Source organism: Pleurodeles waltl, chromosome 1_1 (assembly GCF_031143425.1).
Source record: "Pleurodeles waltl isolate 20211129_DDA chromosome 1_1, aPleWal1.hap1.20221129, whole genome shotgun sequence".
Classification (NCBI taxonomy): Eukaryota; Metazoa; Chordata; class Amphibia; order Caudata; family Salamandridae; genus Pleurodeles; species Pleurodeles waltl.
This window is the reverse complement of record NC_090436.1, coordinates 1,010,710,108-1,010,731,725: the sequence shown is the minus strand read 5'-3', so window position 1 is coordinate 1,010,731,725 and position 21,618 is coordinate 1,010,710,108. Positions and strand designations below refer to the sequence as shown.

At 43.0% G+C, this 21,618-nt stretch overlaps 1 protein-coding gene across 1 annotated transcript in view; it reads right to left on the bottom strand.

Annotated features, from left to right (window-relative positions):
* LOC138245986 (general transcription factor II-I repeat domain-containing protein 2-like) overlaps positions 1-21,390 on the bottom strand; it is a 107,537-nt gene extending 86,147 nt beyond the window's left edge. The window contains 2 exon segments of the mRNA XM_069200151.1: positions 9,270-9,780; positions 21,182-21,390. Coding sequence (XP_069056252.1) covers positions 9,270-9,780; positions 21,182-21,390 — 720 coding nt within the window.
* Between the last annotated feature and the right edge of the window lie 228 nt (positions 21,391-21,618).

Sequence of the window (21,618 nt, the reverse complement as noted above, 5' to 3'; positions counted from 1 at the left end):
ATGTGCAATGATTGCAGTGTAGTGTGGCATGTTGCATATGTGTTCCCCTGCCTATGTGTATTTTGTATGGTGTATATCTTGTTTGTTCTACATGATTGGTGTGTTGTGTTTGCAATGATTGGTATGGTGGATTACCTACGAGTTGACCATTGCCATACTGGCCATCCTGGAACCGTTCGTTAATAGTGGAATGGAGGAAAATGTAGGCATCATGGACACTGCTGGGATATTTTGCTAAGATGTTGGTGAAGAGCCCACAGTGGTCCACAATGGCCTGCACATTGATTGAATGGGTGTGTTTGCAGTTCCTTTAAGATGTTCCGTTGCTGCAGGTGGCACCCGTTGCACATGGTTGTAGTCCATGGCCCCCAGCACATGCGGGAACCCAGCAATTTCGTAGAAGCTTTGCTTGGTATCCTGCTGCAGATCCTGGGTATTTGGGAAGCAGGTGTGGAGGGTGTGCGGCGTATGATAGCGTCCAGGACCTTAGATAGGAGTACCGAGAAGGATGGCTGAGGCATACCAGCCACTTGTGCACCGTTATCTGAAAAGATCCAAACGCCAGCATATCAAGAAGTTTAGTCATGTGTGCAATAGTAGTGGGAGTTTGCACCCTTACTGTGATGTGTGGTGCAATGTGGTGCAGCAGGCGTACAATGGACTTCCGGTTCCATCGGTACATCCTGATGACATCTTGTTCTCTAGGGCAAAGGATGGTTGTCCACTGTCTAAAGATCCTCTCCTACCTTCTGCGCTGCCTTTGTGGCTGCTGTGATGTTGTTTGGGATTGCTGCAGTGGTTATGGAGGGACCTACTGTCTTCGCTGATGTCTGCAGCGTGTGCCAAGCTGGAGCAGTACCACTTCCATGTTGTCGTGGAGGTTACACATGTTCCTTCTGTGTGTTTTCCTTGAGTGGTAGTGTGTGGGCCTCTTTTTAACATCTGGTTTGACCAGCTATTAAATGTTGACGTTAATCAGACTTAGCACGATTTTTGCGGTCTGCTTCTTTGGTATGCGTTGGGTTTGTGTTGGGAGTTAAATATGGCGCTAGAAGCCTAGCATCATTTTCAGGAAGAGAACGCCTAGCTTGCATCTCATTGTCGCAATGAGACACAAGGTGGATTGGTGCTTCCTAAAAATGCCACTTACTCCAATATTTTGACTCTAGACGGGTTTAGCGTAAAAATATAAGTATTGAGTTAAGTTAGTGCTGCTTTAGCATCAAATAAATGGCACTAAGGCAACGCTAACCTCCCATAAATATGGGCCTATGTATTTTCGAAATGATACAAGATTTAGAGTTTAGAAGCAGTGGTTATTTGCACATCTCTGAATTTGTAAGTACCCATACTAGCATGTGAATTAGAGGACATTTCTCAAAATGAATACTTTCTTAGAAAACAGGCTTAAATTTGGAAGGTGTAAATGCAAAAAAAGACAATTGGTAACAACACGTGTTTCACTATTCTGTGTTCCCAAAAGTCTCCCAAAAAAATGGTACTTCACGAATGTGGGTATGCCTACACAACAGACCCTTTTTTTGCAATGTGCCTACCTGTGGATATTAGGCCATGGCTCAGCCGGCACCTAGGGAAACCTAGCAAACCTGTTCAGTTTTGTAAACTAGACACCCAAGGGAATCCAGGATGGTGTAATCTATGTGGCTCTCAAAGGTTCTGACACACAGAATCCCTTGCAAACCTCAAAATCTGTCTAAAAACACATTTACCTCACATTTCCATGTTGGAAAGTTCTGGAATCTGAGGGGAGCCAGAAACCTCCTTCCACCCAGCATGACCCCAAATCTCCCAATAAAAATGGTACCTCACTTCTGTGGGCAGGCCTTGTGCCCGCTATAGGAAACAGCCCAAAACGCAACATGGACACATCACATTTTTCCACCCAAAACTGACCCTTTTATGGCAATGTGGCTAGCTGTGGATTTTGGGCCCTATCTCATCCAGTACCTAGGGAAACCTAGCAAACCTGTACATCCGTGAAAACTAGATGCCCAGGGGAATCCAGGACTGGTTGACTCTTGTGGATCTCGCAAGGTTCGGTCACCCAGAATCCCTTGCAAAATTCAAGATTTGTCTAAAAAACATATTTACCTCACATTTCAGTGATGGAATGTTCTGGGATCTGAGAGGAGCCACAAACTTCCTTCCATGCAGCACTCTCCCAAGTCCCCAATAAAAATGCAACCTCACTTATGTAGGTAGGCATAGTGCCTGCAACAGAAAATGGCCCAAAATGCAACATGAACATTTCACATTTTTTGACCCAAAACTGACCCTTTCTTTTGGCAATGTGGCTAGATGTGAATTTTGGGTCTTAGCTCAGCAGGCACCTAGAGGAACCTAGCAAACTTGTACATTATTGAAAACTAGACACCAAGGGGAATCCAAGATGGGGTGACTTGTGAGGCTTTCACTAGGATTTGTTACCAAGAATCCCTTACAAACCTCAACATTTGTCAAAAACACGTTTTCCTCCAATTTCTGTGATTGAAAGTTCTGTAATCTGAGAGGAGCCACACATTTCCTACAACCTTACTTGTCTGGGTGGACCAAGTGCCCACTACAGGGAAGTGCCCAGTATACATTGTGGACACATCAAAATTGTCTGTAAGAACACAACCTGTTTTTGCAAGGGAGCACCTGCGTTTTTGGTCCCAGACTCCATGACCATCTAGGGAAACCTACAAAACCCAGACATCTCAGACAATTAGACATCCAGGAGAGTCCAAGGAGGTGTGGCTTGCATGGATCCCTCAACATTTTCTTACCCAGAATCCCCTGCAAACCTCACATTAGGCTAAACAAATCACATTTCTGTGTGATATCATCATGCTGGCACAAATTTCCTTTCACTTAGCATTCCCTTTTGTCTCCCAATACAAATGATACCTCACTTGTGTAGGTGGGATAAGTTTCTGCGACAGAGAAACGCCAAAAACGTTTAGAAATTGAGGGGGAACCAGTGTGTTCAAAAGGGCAGTTTTTTTCATACGATTTTTAGGCTGACTGCTTTGGGCACTCACACAAGTGGGGCAGAGTTTTTAATCAGTACAGATGGGGCAATGCTGGGTAGTAAGAATTTTGTGGATTCCTATGGATTCCGGAGGTTTCCATCACAGAAATGTAGAGAAAATGTGTAATTCCAGGCAAGAGAGGAGGTTTGCAGGGCATTGTTGGTAGAAAAATGGTGTATGGTGCATGGGAAGCACACCACCATGGATTACCCCAGATGTCTAGGTTTCAGAAATATCTGGGTCTGGTAGATTTTTTCATGTAGCAACCTACCCAAGTCTCATAAGTGCAGTCGCTCACCATTGCACGTGTGACTATATTGGGAGTTAGCCAAGCTCTCTTGGCCCATATGTAAAATCGAAACCCAAAAGAGTCAAATGTCCTTTTGCCTGCCATTGGGATGAGATGCTTTAGTCTGCAAGGGGAGGCAGAAAGACTGTTACCCCCTTCTGTATGCCCAAGGTGGTGGGCAGCCTTCACCCCTCTAGTTTTTTTTAATTCCTGGCATCTAATGGGCTGTCTGCCACCCCCCACCCGAGGGGCTGATCGGGGATAATTACCTTCATCTGTAGACTGTATCCCCATTTATTTGGGGTGGGGGCATTGCTATGCCAAAGGTGGGCCGCCCCACCCCTCTTTTTTTTATTTAAAAAGAAAATATATTCCCTGGGCTTTCTACCCACCAGGGGGTGGGATCAGGGATAATTACCCTTTCTGACCCCATGGGGGAAGGAAACACTTTGGTCCCCATTTATATGGGGTGTGGGCATGGCCATGCCCATGGTGGGCAGCCTCCACCCCTCTTTTATAAAAAATAAAAAAAACACCCCATCTGTCCTGGGGGGGGGAGGAAGACTGTTGCTCTTTATGACTGGGTAGGGGCGGGGGCATTGGGATGCCCATTTGGGCAGACCCTTCCCTACATACAAAAAAAAAAGAATCTCTGGTGCCTCTGGGCTTTATTGCTCCCTTCTGCTCTTCAGAGGGGGCAGAAAAACTGTTGTGTTTGGCATGGGTTGGGGCACTGTTATGCCCATTTTGGGCTGCCCCCACTGCTAGGTTTGAAGAAAAAATAATAATCCCTGGTGCCTAGTGGGCTTTCAGATCAGGGTCTACTGCTCTAATCCGCCCCGGGAGATGGAAAGACTGTTTTTGCTTGGGGCTGACCAAAATGCACCCAACCCGAGGAGAGGCGAACCCCCTGGAAGACACAGGTAAGACCTTGGTTCTTTGTTTTGTAGTCACTTGTGCACACTGGTACACAAACAAGGACTGAAACGGCAGCTTTTGCTGCCTACAGCCTTGACCTGAATTTAGGCCAGGACCGTAGGCAGTGAAAGCTGCTGCTTCAGGACTCTTGTGCAGCTGCCTGCACTGTGTGGACTGCACACAGGACAGGTCGGTGCACAAGAGTCTTGAAACATCAGCTTTCACTGCCAACTGCCCTCTCCTAAATGTGCCCAAACTCAGAAGCGCTTCAAAGATCTGGCACATTCAGGACTCCATAGGCCTCGAAACCCTGCCTCCTCAGAATTCCACAAAGTATTTATTCAACTCCACAGAAATCCGCGGAGTTGTACTCTGTGAACCCCACCCATGCCTACTATTTTCACTAATATTATTGTAGGTATTCTTACTTTGCTTATCTTTAGGACATCTGATACCTTTTCTGATACAATGTATGCAACACATCTATGTACTGAATAAACTAACGTGGAAGCACAGACTACAGTGCACCCCACCCAAGCTTTCTGTCTCTGCTTCCAGTGCTAACACATGAAGTGTTCATACTACATAACAGCATCAGGTAGTTTATCAAATATTTAATGTTTGGTTGTAATCAAGCAAAGCTACAATTTATTGCCACTGATTGAGTCAAAAGCTATCTTTGCATCACTAAAAGATATATTTTCCACCATTATCATGCTCAGCACTTGCTAATAGCAGACGTCGTTCTGTGCACGGTCCCTGATGTTATTCCTTGCTTAGAAACCAAACCGCTGCACAGCCAAATGTGCCTCATCCCCTATGTACTTTAAGAGTCTGTCCTAGATAACTGTGTCATAGCACAAGAAAAATACTGGATTATTTCATTATGTGTGTCCCTTCCTTCCTTCTCACATGTCTGGGAGCAGTGGGTAAAACTTGTAGTAACATCCACGGAGACGTTTTGTTTGTAGAATGAATTTACCATTTTTGCTGCTTTTGTTGGTCTGGGTAGAGTCCCATGTTTTTGTATACTTTCACGATTTTATGGAATTTTAGTGATTTTTCCCTTTTCCTCCCAATGCAAACAGGTAAATCACCTTGTATCACTATGAATCGGCAAACCAGTAGCAACATTTCTGCACCAGCCATTGAATTTATTTTTTTGCTAGTATGAAGAAACCCATAGAAAATTGTTTGTCACAATTTCCTGCTTCACCAGTTCACATAAAAAATAATAAATTACACAGGCCTAACTCCTAGTTCATCTTTGTGATGATTAAGGAAACAATTGATAACTCGTACAGCCCTTATAAATTACCTGTACCTGGACACGTTGGAGGTCGGTGAATCTTTTAGCCAAGTCAGGCTCTCCTCATCCTAGAATAGTCAGGTCATTCAGATCAATAATCAATAACTATTGTAATCGGCAATCAATACTCAATTAATGGATCAATATAACACATCAGAAATCAATAACAGATAATATTTCGGCACACCATGACCTTTCAGTCATGAATACCCACACCAGTTTATTAAAAGTTAATGAATTTATTTCCCTATATTAACAAAGCTAGTACGATGTATATAAGTCTCAAAACCAAATGATATATGTATATGAACATTACTAGCTGTCCATAGCGACGGAAGAAACACAATCTACGCAAAATCTGGTGGATAATGATACTTTCAGTTATGGCAATGCAAATCACTAATATGACTAACTGTATTTGACTAATTTCATACATTGGTCAGCATAACAAGATTTCAAATTAGCATGGTGCATCGAATGAATACCTCGACTAACCTCTAATTAGCATTGGCATGTGGGGCTTCATGCGAAACGAATTTAGTAAACACAAATTTGGAAAACTTCTAGCTTGGGCACTATCAAAATAGCAGTTGGTACCTAAAAGGAAAAGCACAATGCATAATACATTTATCCTTTCATATTTACCAAATACAATCAGCATTCAAGAAAAGTCTTCGTCCTTCAGATACCGGTTCGATCAGCATGGGGCAGATTTAAAAGGGACAAAGTTAAGGGCAAGCTTCCTTGCAGCGGTAAGGAGAATGGGGCAAAGTTACTGCATGGGCAAGATGGGGCAAATCAAAGTTAAAGTCTCTAGGGTGAGAATTCTTAAAGTCACTTTCTCTCAGATAGAGAAAAGGGCATCAGGGTGTCGTCCAAAATGGAGTCTGGCATCTGGCTTCAAATTGGCATCAAGGAAAATGGCTGACTTCTCTTTGTCCAGTGGGTTTAAGTAAGAAACATTCCAAATTCTGCAGGGTCTTCCATTGGAGGGTTCATAGGTTGGCTTCAAATTGTCCAATGAAAATTGTCTTTTTACTAGCGCTCATTTATGCATACATTGTCCTTGGAGCCTTGGAACACAAGTTGTAACATGGTTTGCCAATTATTTTTGGTATCTGTACCTTCATTGTCCGCACCTGCAGAGACTGACCTTGTATCAAAGGGGACGAAACCAGCCTAGTGCGAAACCTTGAAGATAAGTGTATTAGTCATCTCTGCTGGAAAAATACAACTTCAAGCAAGAATATATGTTTCATTAGTTCAAGGAAAAGCCACGCAGTTAGAATTTGAGACCAGGCAACTAAGCCAAAGCCTCTACTAAATTTAAGCTAAGCAAAACTGTTTCAAATAAGAAATCATGGCATACACTTGCAATTATGTCGGATTACTACAGTTTTCAATCCTTCATGATTAATAAAGCTCGTTTACAATTATGGCGAACTACCCCGAGGGCACAATTTCCCTCGTACATTATTTTCTTTACTAAAATCACACTACATTCTGTGTTTTTGATTACACAATATATGTGAGTATATGTTGGACCCTCTTTTTCTGCGTCGTCAATCCCTCCTCTGATGACTAATTATTTCATCACATCAAATCTACCCACAAATTTTATTCCATTAAAATTCTGTATAGTAATTTGGCACTTCAGTCAATTCCCTTTTTCTATTAATCCCTTTAGATTTTTCTCTATATATTTCTACCATTTTGGCTTGTTCTTTTTCTTCTCTTCTTCTTTTGCGCCTTGTTTTCAATATTTTGATAGCTTTCCATATTCCCCAAGAGCCGAATAAACAAATTAATATTATTAATATTCCCTTCACTATTTTTAGTAACAATCCGTTCCAAACGTTGCTGAGCCAATTTCCCACAGAAGCAAATCCCTTTCCAACTTTCTCCCAGACTCCTGTTTCTTTCAATTCCTTCAAATCTATACTTTCATTAGTTAAATTTGTACGCATCGTTCTAATTTTTCCACTGCTGTCTGGTATATATGTACAACAGTGACGTGTACCAAGCATTTTGCAAATGCCACCATCCTTTGCTAAAAGAATGTCTAAGGCAAGCCGATTTTAAAGAGTCATAGCTCTTTCTGCAGCGAGTTCAGCATCCATCAGGATTATAGCTCCTGAAAATGTTGTCAGCATTTTGTATTTTGATTGAATTCAATATGACTCCCACTGAAGGAATAAATGATCCAAATATATCTCCTACCACACCAGAAGCTGTCTCTCTCTTATGAACATGATGTGATTCAGACAGCTTTGGAAATTTCTTTAAGTCGTCCAGTTGATAAATCTTTGGGAACACTATTCCTAAATAACATCTCCCATACCATCCTTTTGGAAGGCGATAATAGGCGTTAAGTCCACAAATATAATATATCCCAGGAATAACTGGGTCTTGTCCATTCAGCATGAACGTCCACTTAGGTTGAAACAAAAACGTGTGTTTACATTCACTCGTTCCCACAAAAACTGTGTCGTAATATGATTTATGTCTATGTATACAAAATCTCCCTACGTGCAATGTATCTAAAGATATTTTCCCTTGTGTCTTTATTGCGGCAAAAGCATAGTTATCTACAGATTTCCTTTTGTGTAATTCCCTTTGTAATTCCTCCTTCATTTCTTTCCTCCTATCGTCAGTACGGTCTAAGAAATTTATCTCTACCGGTGAAAGCAAGCATGTAAGGTTCTCTCTATGTGCGTGAGCTGTGTGAAAAGGTGACAACAGTTCAAAGAAGTCTCTCATTAACTTAAAATAATAATCTCTAGCTATTTTACTCAGGTACTCGATTATGGGGACATATGCAAATGTAACATCATAATTAGAGTAAAAATAATGAATGTACTGTTGACCATAAAATGTGGACATTATTATACTACATGTAATTCCGTAGGTAAGAGGCATGCTGTGATATGTCATCCCTTCCACTACTGAGGTAGGTATTTGTGTACACACATAACAATCTTTCGCATCCATTGTCTCAACATACTCACTCAATAAGCGATAGAAAACATTAGACGAAAGTTCCTTTTTATCATGCAAATGTCTCTCGTCTTGTTAGAGTCTCTTCAGGGCTGTTAGTTCAGTAATAATATTAGGTTTAGAAGTAGAAGCACCATTCGTCTCACTCTCATTCTTACCATGCATTCCAAGAACTATTGCTACAATGATTAGTACGCATGCAGTTATTAGACCTATACACATGTATTTCCAACACATCATCTTACGTCCCTGTGTAGTGTAGCCTGTCATGATCTGCATAGAATCAGAGAGCTGAAGACACTTTATCAATTGAGTTTGCAGATATATACAAAGCTGAACGAGTTCAATGTTCACACACTTTTCTTTAGCAGCTTAGTCTCTTATCGGTTACCAGCGTTGTCTCAAAATCGGTTTCAAAGTCAATCAAGCTAGCAATGTCTTAGCTGGTTGAAAAGTCGATCAGGTTATCAGTGTCTCTATTCAGTAAAGTTCATGGAGTTTTACTCCTCAAGTGCCAAAGTGAAGTTCTGCCTCTTCGTTCTCGAGACTGAGGGATACGAATTCGTCTGACCAATCGTTAGTGGCCAAGTATGCCCACTCCGGACCAGAATTTTGCATCTCTCTTTGACTCTCTCTCGCTGGTACTTTCTTCCTTGGCCAAGTCTTTTTCTTCACTTGGTGCTGCTATTGCGACAGACACTTCCTTTCTTTTCTCTTTCACCTTTGGCCCTTCACTTTCATTTAACGCTTCTCTGATCCTTAATTTCACTGGTGATATGCTTTGTCTTCTTTTTGCACTGTGTCCACTTGATGGACCTGCAACCTCTTCTGGAGGAGTTTGAACCGCTTTGCTCTGTCCTGCCTTGTCTTCTCCCTCTGGGAAGTCAATCAGGTTCTCCTTTCCATTTCCTGTATCGTCTGCTTCTGGGAAAGCACTCCTCTGATCAGGCTCTCCTGCTTCTTCACCTGTTTCGAGCTCTTTGTCACCGTCACCTGCTTCAGACTCTTTCTCACCTTCAGCACCTTCATCACTCTCTGAGGCTCCTCCTTTGTCTTCCCCAAATGAATCAGTTGCTTCGTCCCCAGAGAATATTTCTCCCTCCTCTATTTCTACCTGTTCGCTTCTAGGCCCTTTTCGCTCTGTCTCGTCGCTTGGCACTTTGTTATCAGACACTGGTGATTTTAGTGCTTCAACTTCCTCATCCGTGGGGCATGTCACCCTCTTTGTGTGACTGGCATGAATCCAGTTGGGAACTCCCGCACACTTCACAGCGGTGGTAGTTGTCAGAATCACTTGAAAAGGTCCTTTCCAACGGGGTTCCAAACACAACTTCCTCACGTGCTTCTTTATCACGACCCATTTATCACGACCCAGTCACCTGCTTTCAGGGCGTGTCCTGGACCTTGGATCGGTGGCAGGGTGGTTGCCTCCACCTGGTGAGAGAAAGAGTGGACCACATCAGCTAGACTTTTGCAGTAGTCTAACACCATATCATCTGTAATATTCAAAAGAGCATTTGCAGGAACTGCTGGAAGTCTCATGGCTCTGCCCATGAGGATCTCGTGCGGGGACAGTCCAGTCTTTCTGTCAGGGGTGTTTCTCATTAACATTAGCACCAAGGGCAATGCGTCAGGCCACTTTAAGTTTGTTGATGCACATATTTTCGCCATCCTTGATTTCAATGTGCCATTCATTTGGTCCACTAGACCTAATGCTTCAGGGCTGTAGCTACAATGCAACTTTTGCTCAATGTTCAGCACTGCACAAAGTAATTTTATTACTTCGTTATTGAAGTGACTTCCCCTATCTGATTCTAAGGAGATCGGGAATCCGAAACGTGGTGTTAGCTCTCTCAAGAGCAGTTTTGCAACTGTGAGACTGTAATTTCTGCGTGTAGGGTATGCTTCAATCCAATGACTAAAAATGCACACAACCACCAACACATACTTCAAGCCTCCATGCACAGGCATCTCAATAAAGTCCATTTGCATCCTGCTGAAGGGACCCACTGCTCTTCCAATGTGGCTCAAATTTACTACGGTTCCCTTCCCTGCGTTCATCTGTTGACAAATCACGCAACGATGGCAAACTGCTTCAGCAACTTGACGGAATTTGGGGTTAAACCAATCAGTTTTAAATAGTCTAATCATGGCATCCCTTCCAAGATGGGCTTGTCCATGGTAGAATCTGGCTAACTGTGTCAAAAGACTGTTTGGCAGAACAAATTTCCCTTCACTTGAAACCCATAATTCGTCTAGCCTCTTTACACATTGCGATTTGGTCCATGAGAGTTTCTTATCCTCACTGACATCATTCTGTAAGGACTTCAATTCATCCATTGTATCTACAACTTTTAGAGCAAAGATTTTGCTTGGTTCAAGTTCTGGCTCATTTATCAAGTTCCATTCATCCCTGAGCAATATACAGTTCAATGCGCAAAACCTTGCGACTTGATCCGCATATCCATTTCCCAGAGAAACATAGGGGGTCACCGCCGCCCGCCAAACTTCCCCCATCGAAAGACCGCGGGAGCCATTTTGGCTTTCCCGCTGGGCCGGCGGGCGACTGCCAAAAGAGCGCCCGCCCGCCCAGCGGGAAGGGCCCTGCAACATTGAAGCCGGCTCCGAATGGAGCCGGCGGTGTTGCAGGGGTGCGACGGGTGCAGTTGCACCTGTCGCGATTTTCACTGTCTGCAAAGCAGACAGTGAAAATCCTGCTGGGGCCCTGTTGGGGGCCCCTGCACTGCCCATGCCGGTGGCATGGGCAGTGCAGGGGCCCCCAGGGGCCCCACGACACCCGTTCCCACCATCCTGTTTCTGGCGGTGAAAACCGCCAGAAACAGGCTGGCGGGAAGGGGGTCGGAATCCCCATGGCAGCGCTGCAAGCAGCGCCGCCATGGAGGATTCTCCCAGCTGGGGCTAATCCGGCGGGAAACCGCCAGACCCGGCTGGGCGACCGCGGCTTTACAGCCGTGGTCAGAATAGCATAGGAAGCACCGCCAGCCTGTTGGCAGTGCTTCCGTGGTCGTCGACCGCCAGGGTCAGAATGACACCCATAGTCTTGTCCCTTTGAGTGTGCACTGCATTTTACCACTGCTACTTCTCCTGGTAACTGGATGGCATGTAACAATTCTCTTATTCTTTCACCATTTTTCACTGGTGATCCTGAAGAGGTCATGAAGCATCTCTGTGACCACAATTGTCCAAAGTCATGCACTATTCCGAATCCGTACTGGCTATCAGTGTAAATGGTAACTTTCATTAATGCAGAGAGTTGGCAAGCTCCATTAAGGGCTACCAATTCCGCTACTTGTGCAGAGTAAACTCCTTGAAGCCAAGATGCTTCCAGAACACCTGTTACCGTACATACAGCATATTCTGCTTTCAGTATTCCCAGTGCATCTCTTAAACATGAACCATCAACAAAAAATAACTTGATCATTTTCTTCCAATCTGGTATCTTTGATATCGGGTCTTGGTTTGGTGCAAAATTCAGTCACCTGAAGACAGTCGTGCTCAATGTCTTCAACGTTCTCAATTTCAGCATTTTCACTGGGAAACAAGGTTGCTGGATTCAACGTAGTGCACCGTTTCAGCTGCACATTGGGTGATCCCAGAATTATTGTTTCATACCTTATGAGCCTAGCACCAGTCATGTGCTGTGTTCGGGAACGTGTCAAAAGTATCTCGACTGAGTGAGGGACCATGACTGTTAAAGGGTGTCCCATCACTATTCCTTCACTTTGAGTTAGGCTGATACCAACTGCAGCTACGGCACGCAAGCACCCTGGCAGTGCTGCTGCGACCGGATCCAAAGTAGCTGAAAAATATGTTACTGGTCTGTTTACACCACCATGGGCTTGGGTCAAGACAGACAAGGAACATGCATCACGTTCATGACAAAACAGTGTGAAAGGCTTTGTGTAATCAGGCATACCTAAAGCTGGAGCCCTGCACATGCATTCCTTCAATTCAATAAAAGCATCCATCTCATCTCCTCTCAGCTCTATTTCATCCAGCGCATCTTTCTGGGTCAGTTTCCGTAAAGGTTTTGCTAGAGTTGAGAAATTGGGAATCCATTGGCGACAGTAGCTCACCATTCCCAAAAACTTCCTCACCTCTCTCCTCCTCCTTGGGGGACTCATTTGGAGTACACTTGTTATTCTTTCCTTCATAATTCTTCATGAACCTTTCTCTATTTGGTGACCCAAATATTTCACTTTCTTCTGGCAGAACTGTAATTTTGAAGGGGACACCTTGTGTCCGTTCCTCCCCAAATGGTTCAATAGGGCAATGGTGTCAGCTGTACAGTCACTTTCTGTCTTGGATGCGATCAGCAAATCGTCAATGTACTGTACTAGGGTTGACTCAAACGGTAATTCTAACGATTCCAGATCTTTCTTTAGAATCTGATTGAAAATTGATAGTGACTCCGAAAACCCTTGAGGAATTCGACACCAACTGTAGACTCTGTCTAGGAATTTGAAACAAAAGAGAAATTGGCTGTCCTCATGAAGAGGCACAAAAAAGAATGCTTGTGACAAGTCAATGACTGAGAACCATTCAGCATCACAGGGAACTTGAAACATTATCACAGCTGGATTTGGTACTACGGGACAACATTTGATTATTTTGTCATTTATTTTTCTCAAATCTTGTACAATCCGGACCTTTCCACTTGGTTTTATTAGTCCCATGATTGGTGAATTACATGGACTGCTTAACACTTCTTTCAGTACCCCCTGTTTTACAAACTCATCAATGAGTTGGGCAACTTTCATGAGGGTGTCTTGCGCGATATGGTACTGTGGGGTCTGGGGAAAAGTTACATTGGGTTTTACAGTCACTTTCACTGGTTCCACTCCTTTGACCAATCCTACTTCTTTCCCTGTCATATCCCACACTTCCTTTCCGACTGTTTCCTGTAACTCAGCAGGAATGTCTGCTTCAGTGATCATTGGATAAAGGGTAATCAGGGGATACTCTTCATTGACAGTTTCCACTTCATTCCCTCCTACACTGTCCTCTTCTTCCCCATCACTGCTTGTCTGAATTTTAATTCCATCGTTTGAACACATAATCGAACACCCCAATTTGCACAATAAGTCTCTCCCTAACAGTGATATCGGGCTTGAGTCACATACCACAAATTTATGCGACCCTTGATAGTTACCAATTCTGACTTGAACTGGATCGGTGATTGGGTTTGTCAGGTACCTATTTGCTACTCCCACTACTTGAACTGTTCTCCCTGAAAGTGGCAAATTTGGTACTTCAATGCTCCTAACAGTGGAACGTGTAGCTCCTGTGTCAACCAAGAATGAAACGCGGTGACCCATAACTCTTCCTTCCACATACAGACCCTTTTGATCAACTTCCAAAGATGCTGCAAGCATACAATTTCCCTCCTCATCTGAACTTTCACTCTCCCATGCATTGTTTATTCCATTCTAACTGTGTAATGGGAATTGGTGTACTGTGTCATTTTGATTCATTCCTTGACCCGTGACCTGTTGAGGAAGCATTGCTTGCTGCTGATTCATTGGTGCTAAGGGTATTTGCATTTGCTGATTATGTACCATAGGAAACTGCTGTTGCATTGGCTGCAATTGTGCCATTTGTACACGGGGCATTTGCACCTGCCGCGATTGCATGGGTTTGTAAACCCTGCATCTGGTTTACATTATTATGATAATTTGGATTTGGACCTCTCAATTTTAGTCCTCTCATATTCTGAAATGCATTGACATCATTGTTTTGCTGACCTACACCTTCCTGCACCATCATTGGGCACTCCCGTTTCCAATGCCCGACGATTCCGCACGTGTGACACTGCATCACCTTCTTCATTGCCTGTATACCATTTGGAATCATAACAGTATATAAGTCAGGACCATTATTCACAAAACCTCCTCGGCCTCTGCCTCTCATCTGCGGCTGAAACATAGCATTTCCCTGCTGCTGCTGCTGTGGCATCTGTTGTTGAAAACCTTGCAACCCTTGCAAACCTGCCTGAGCTGCTCTAAGCTGCATCACCATCACCTTTTCTTTCAACCTTTTCTGCTTTGTCTCAATCTCATCACTGCAGTATTTTGCATAATTCAACAGTTCATCGATCGACTTTGACTGCCAACAAATCAAATGCGTTTTAATCATCTGGCTGATTTCGGGTCTCAACCCTTCCACAAATCTGAACACAAAATGAAGCATGGCCTTTGCCTCAATCGTTTCTGTGCCACTATAATTCTTAAACACTTTCAACAATCTCTCATAGTACACATGTATGGACTCTTTAACTTCTTGGGCTGTTCTGTCAATCCTCTGGCAATCCACATTTTTCAACGCAACCTTGGTTTTCAAGTGCTCGATCACCTTGTGGTACAAACTCATTACCGTAGGTGATGGCGCACCTGTGTCCCTATCTCTCTCTGGCTCACTCGTTTGCCAACCTACAGCCTTTTACAATCTTCCCACAAATCTGCTGGAACCACAATTTCAAATAAGGTATTTAGGTCTTCCCAGAGACATTTAGCGAGTTTCACAAATCTATCTGTTTGTTGATACCACTCAATCGTTTTTTCTCTTAATTTAGGGAAATCATCCGTAAAGGATTGAATATCGCACCTGTGCCATGGTACATGTACAAGTTTTCCCCCTGCTGTCTCTCTCATTGGTAACATGGTTATCAGGTCGTCATTCTGTAGTGCTTTCTCATTCCGCTCTGGGGTATTTTCTTTCTTTTTGTCCTTTTTCTTAACCCACCTGCTTTCCCACTTGTCTAAACATCTCCAGACCTGTGCGCTCTGCAGTATCTCTTTAAGGTGTGTTTTCATCCCTGCGGATCTCATGTGTTCAAAATCTTTTGTATCAAAATCTAACCTGTAACTTCTGTCCAGGTGTTTAGTTTTACTTATATCAATCTCGTTCCTGTCTGCAATCTCTTGTAACTTCTTATGTATCCTGCTTACTTCTCTTGTAATCCTAGGGCACATGTATCTCAGCTCTTCCTCTGTGTATGATTCTAATCTGTTCAGACCCATTGTTCCCTCTACCAATTCATCTGCCTCCATACCCAATCTTATTTTATTCATTTATTCTTCTCCCTTCCCGCTGGAGGTACTCTGTGGGGAGTTCAGACTGTTGAACCATTGTGTTAACTGTTGCGTGTTCAGTCCCATCAGTGTAGCAGTTACATCAACTGTTACTGATGGTTTCTGTAATGTTTCAGTCTCTGAGGTTAACGGTACTAATAGTGGTGGATGTGACCTTACCACGGTTGATGGAGCACAAATTGGAATTGGACTAAATTCCGACAAGGACCCAGATCCATTTGGCAGTGCCGCTATTGGAGTTGTTTCTGGAGTAGTTTCTATGCATCTTCTCCCTGTCCCAGTCTATGTCATTACTACCCCTTGTTCGCATACGTTTGGGTTTGCTTGTATGTACATTGGTACTGGTGGACCTACAGTGATAGGCAGAGATATCGCGTCTGGATTCTGTCTGTTCCCCAAATTCTGTTGCATGTTAATCCCCACATTATGGTTCATCATTGCTGGCATACCTAACTGGCTCTCTGTTACTCGAGTATACTTCGGCACTTCTTGTGCCTGCTTTTGAGGCACCAAAAACTGTGTTGATTCGGCTTGAATCATTGTTGGTCTTTGATAACTCTGTCCTCCCTGCGCCATTGAATCAGAGGTCATTCCCATGTTATGCTTATCACAGCAGTGCCTTTGAACCTGTGGCTGATAATTATCAGCAGGTTTCAATTTAGGCACGTCTGGGTATATTCTCTGGATCTGTGGTATTTGTGGTGAGAAAGGCATGTCGGAGCTGCTCGGCCTCTGAGATATTCTCAAATTTGGTGTTACATTACCCTGTATTGGTTCTGGAGGGGCAGTACTAATGCTTGAGCCCTTTTCGCTTTCCACATATGGTGGCGGGCGATCATTCAATAATTGTATGATGAACTCCTCATCGTCTGACTCGTCTGATCTTTTCGAGTTTCTGTTATTCTCTCTCTCTCTGGACTGACTCCTGTTTGTCTTATAGGTAGCTTTCCTTCCTTCCGTCTCCGCTTCATCAGTAATTGCTGGAAACAATTTAATCCCCTGCAATACGTCTGATCTCCAAACCTTTTGTGTGCTGTCCCACCTGGCGTCCGCTAGTGTCTTTTCTACTTTTCTTATTCTCGTCTCGAACTTCTTTTGTTGTTGGTTTCTAGCTATTAGCTCCCAAATTGCTAGTGCCTCAAACTGTGCTGGTCTTGGAGGTACTTTCATGTCATACAACGCAAATCTTAGATTCTCCAAAAACCTTAGATTAAACCACCCATGGATAGGGAACGCTACACTTCCATGCTTCCTGTTAATTTGCACCATTGCTTTAGCCAAAGACATGGTGCTACGCCCCTTTCTTCAATAATGATGTAAGCTGGTGTACCCTCAGGTGGTGTTTCTTCTCCTACATTTGCTTTAATATAAACATCACCCCTCATGGCACTCTTAAATGCATTGAAAAATGTCATCTTTCCGTCTTTTATTTTTCTAAAATGTGTAATCAATAAGTGACTTTAATTCCCGGAATACTCTTCGCTTGCTTTTCCCCTTCCAATTGCGCTTCACGGAGTGTGTCCAATCAGTGCGCGACCCTTCTCACCAACGGACCTATCCCAGCGCGACTCCTAGTGACGTCACACTCACACACTGCGGCTGACAAAGTCCTGCAGCTTGTCCTCTTTCATTCGACTCCACTCATAAACTAATTTCTGCAATATAACGTGAGCACTAACCAAAAGAATAAAACAGATCTGTCGGTTTACTACAGGGAGGGTAATACAATCGCTACAGAAACCTTAGGGATTTTTCACTAGCCTCGGCAGTTATTCCATCTTTCTCGGTTTCCCACTTTCGCAAGCAAAATTTGACCCGCAAACTTTACTCTCAACTGATCAATGAGCTATTCTAGTGCACTTTAGAATTCGTCAAATCTCAAAGTCGAAAACGTTCTTTCATTCCTCAACATTCATATCAACTTGTTGACCACGCCCAATCAACCTATTAAACCGACCAGATCACAACATCAAACAAGTGTCTCATAAACCTTTCAATATACTCCGGAGTCTTTTGACCTCGCAGGGCCCGACTCAACATCAACAACCACATGGACAATTTTTTCTGCACAAAGCGCTACACACACGTGAAGTTCGACGACTTCCCTACTCTCACACTTTTGGAGTAACACTCCTCTAATATCTTTTAACCCCCTAAAATCCTCACAAACTTCTCAATTAATCTGCGGCAATAAGCTGTGCAAGCGCAAAACCCTAACCTCACTCATACCGTCACTAGAAACACCGAAAACATTCTCACACCTCCATGTCCTCCATACGCTAGCACCGAGATTCCGGGAAAGTCACTGGGGACTTAGGGCATCATCATCCCTCCGACTTATTTTATCAAAGAAAGTTCTATCTTAACTCCGTCTATTGTTCGGATGGGGTCCCAAAGGGCGAAACCATCAATCTCTGCTACCATCTACTGATAACGCGTACAGCCATTATAAATTACCTGTACCTGGACACGTTGGAGGTCGGTGAATCTTTTAGCCAAGTCAGGCTCTCCTCATCCTAGAATAGTCGGGTCATTCAGATCAATAATCAATAACTATTGTAATCGGCAATCAATACTCAATTAATAGATCAATATAACACATCAGAAATCATTAACAGATAATATTTCGGCACACCATGACCTTTCAGTCATGAATAACCACACCAGTTTATTAAAAGTTAATGAATTTATTTCCCTATATTAACAAAGCTAGTACCATGTATATAAGTCTCAAAACCAAATGATATGTGTATATGAACATTACTAGCTGTCCATAGCGATGGAAGAAACGCAATCTACGCAAAATCTGGATAATGATACATTCAGTTATGGCAATGCAAATCACTAATATGACTAACTGTATTTGACTAATTTCATACATTGGTCAGCAGAACAAGATTTCAGATTAGCATGGTGCATCGAATGAATACCTCGACTAACCTCTAATTAGCATTGGCATGTGGGGCTTCATGCAAAACGAATTTAGTAAACACAAATTTGGAAAACTTCTAGCTTGGGCACTATCAAAATAGCAGTTGGTACCTAAAAGGAAAAACACAATGCATAATACATTTATCCTTTCATATTTACCAAATACAATCAGCATTCAAGAAAAGTCTTCGTCCTTTAGGTACCGGTTCGATCAGCATGGGGCAGATTTAAAAGGGACAAAGTTAAGGGCAAGCTTCCTTGCAGCGGCAAGGAGAATGGGGCAAAGTTACTGCATGGGCAAGATGGGGCAAGTCAAAGTTAAAGTCTCTAGGGTGAGAATTCTTAAAGTCTCTTTCTCTCAGATAGAGAAAAGGGCATCAGGGTGTCGTCCAAAATGGAGTCTGGCATGTGGCTTCAAATTGGCATCAAGGAAAATGGCTGACTTCTCTTTGTCCAGTGGGTTTAAGTAAGAAACATTCCAAATTCTGCAGGGTCTTCCATTGGAGGGTTCATAGGTTGGCTTCAAATTGTCCAATGAAAATTGTCTTTTTACTAGCGCTCATTTATGGATACATTGTCCTTGGAGCCTTGGAACACAAGTTGTAACATGGTTTGCCAATTATTTTTGGTATCTGTACCTTCATTGTCCGCACCTGCAGAGACTGACCTTGTATCAAAGGGGATGAAACCGGCCTAGTACAAAACCTTGAAGATAAGTGTATTAGTCATCTCTGCTGGAAAAATACAACTTCAAGCAAGAATATATGTTTCATTAGTTCAAGGAAAAGCCACGCAGTTAGAATTTGAGACCAGGCAACTAGGCCAAAGCCTCTACTAAATTTAAGCTAAGCAAAACAGTTTCAAATAAGGAATCATGGCATACTCTTGCAATTATGTCGGATTACTACAGTTTTCAATCCTTCATGATTAATAAAGCTCGTTTACAATTATGGCGAACTACCCCGAGGGCACAATTTCCCTTGTACATTATTTTCTTTACTAAAATCACACTACATTATGTGCTTTTGATTACACAATATATGTGAGTATATGTTGGACCCTCTTTTTCTGCGTCATCACAATCCTTTGCTGACAGCAACCTTAAAAATCAGGGTCAGCTTTATAGAGTTCAATGGGAATAAAGTCAGGTTGAAGGGCTTTGAGATCATTTGTGCGCAGAAAGGAGATGAAAGAGAAGTGACACCAACTGTTTCTCTATTGCGACATTACATGCTGTGGACAGATTTTTAGGTTTCAACCTGCAACCTTCATTTTTAGCACTGGTCAATCACATGTTTTTCCACACTCTCCCTAAATTTAAACTTCCATAAATCAGTAAAATGTTTGCTTTTATAGCTACCAATAAATGTTCCAAGCTTCTCAATCTGTAATCTATTTCTTTGGCTTTTTTAGCATGTTGAATTCTTTCCTTATTTTTCTTGTCTGTTGGCCAGCATGTGCATTACCTAATTTTTCATAATCCATTCATTTAAACTTCTGCTCATACCAGACTTTGTTGAAACACTGCTTTTGGACCTGGCCCTTTTACAGGGTCATTCCCCAAACATTTTGCCTTTTCCTCCTTATTTTTCTGACCCTTTTTGGCTGACGTTATTACTCACCACTCTACCACTGCTAATCCGTGCTAAAGTGCATGTGTTCTCCCTTGTAAACTTGGGCCCTGATTTATACTTTTTGGTGCAAAACTGCACTAACGCAGTTTTGCACCAAAAAGTTTAGCACCGGCTTGCACCATTTCTGTGCACCAGCTGATTTTGCCTGAGCATCAGTGATCTAACTATTTCCAAGAATTTTCTACACACATTATCACATCTACAGTTCATTGTACAGTCAAAGTCATGACATCGCATGACATACTTACACTCCTGAGAAGAAGTGGTCAATGAGATCTTGTCACAAGTCCACTCCTTCCTCTTCACCACTATCATCTTCAATTGGAAATTCAGGATTCTTACCCGGTGGCATCGCAGGCTCCCCCTCCTCAGGGATGTAAGGGTTATTCCCCTGCAGGGCGATTTTATGGAGCAGGTAGCATGCCATGGTGATCTGGCACACCTTCCCGGTGAGTAGAGGAAGGCTCAACAAGTCTTGGCCAGACAGCAAAATTTGACCTTCAAGAGCTGCTCCACTCCCCTCCGTGTCCTTCCATGGGCCTCACAAGCAGATTTCCCCTGGAGTAGTTGGATTCCTCAACTGTGTTAACAACCAAATATGATTTGGATATGCTGAGTCTCCTGTTTTGGAATGAGAAATGGGTGCCACAACTAGTCACTCACTTCATGATTGTAGCACCTGAAATTGCACACACAAAATCAGGAGAGATTTGACTTACCAACCAGCCAGGCACTCTCTGGTTGCAGTTGTGACATCAGGTGGGTTATGATGCTGTTCAGCATTACAAAGGAATCATGGGCTGATTCAGGGAACTGGCAGAAACATTTGAGATGTAGAGATCTGACAAGCAGACAACTAGCACATTGATAGAATGGAAGTTCTTCCTGTTTTGATAGACTTGATCACTGGTTTGTGGTGGCACCAAGGCAACATGTATCCCATTAATGACTCCCACCACATGTGGAAGCGGGCAAAGCCATAGGAGTCAGCCTTCACACTGACCACATTCTCACGTCTAATGGACTTGATATAGCTGTCAATGTGTATCAGCAGTGCTGAAAGCATGTCTCTTAACACAGGACTGAACATAGGTTGGGACATGCCACCAGATATGGCCACTGTATGTTGAAGGGACCCTGCGACCAGGAAGTGTAGTACAGTCATGATTCTCACAATGGGTGATATGCATGTTGGGTTAGTGTTTTCAAGAAATATATCTGGCTCCAACTGATGTCATAAATCCACAATAGTTTGTCAATTCAGATGGAACAGTTTTAATATGTTACGTTCTACCATGATTTGAAGGTTGTTACCTCCTCCCGCTCCAAGGCTACCTATTTGTGATATCAGATGATTTGGAGCATTATTAAATGTGTACACACAAACATACAT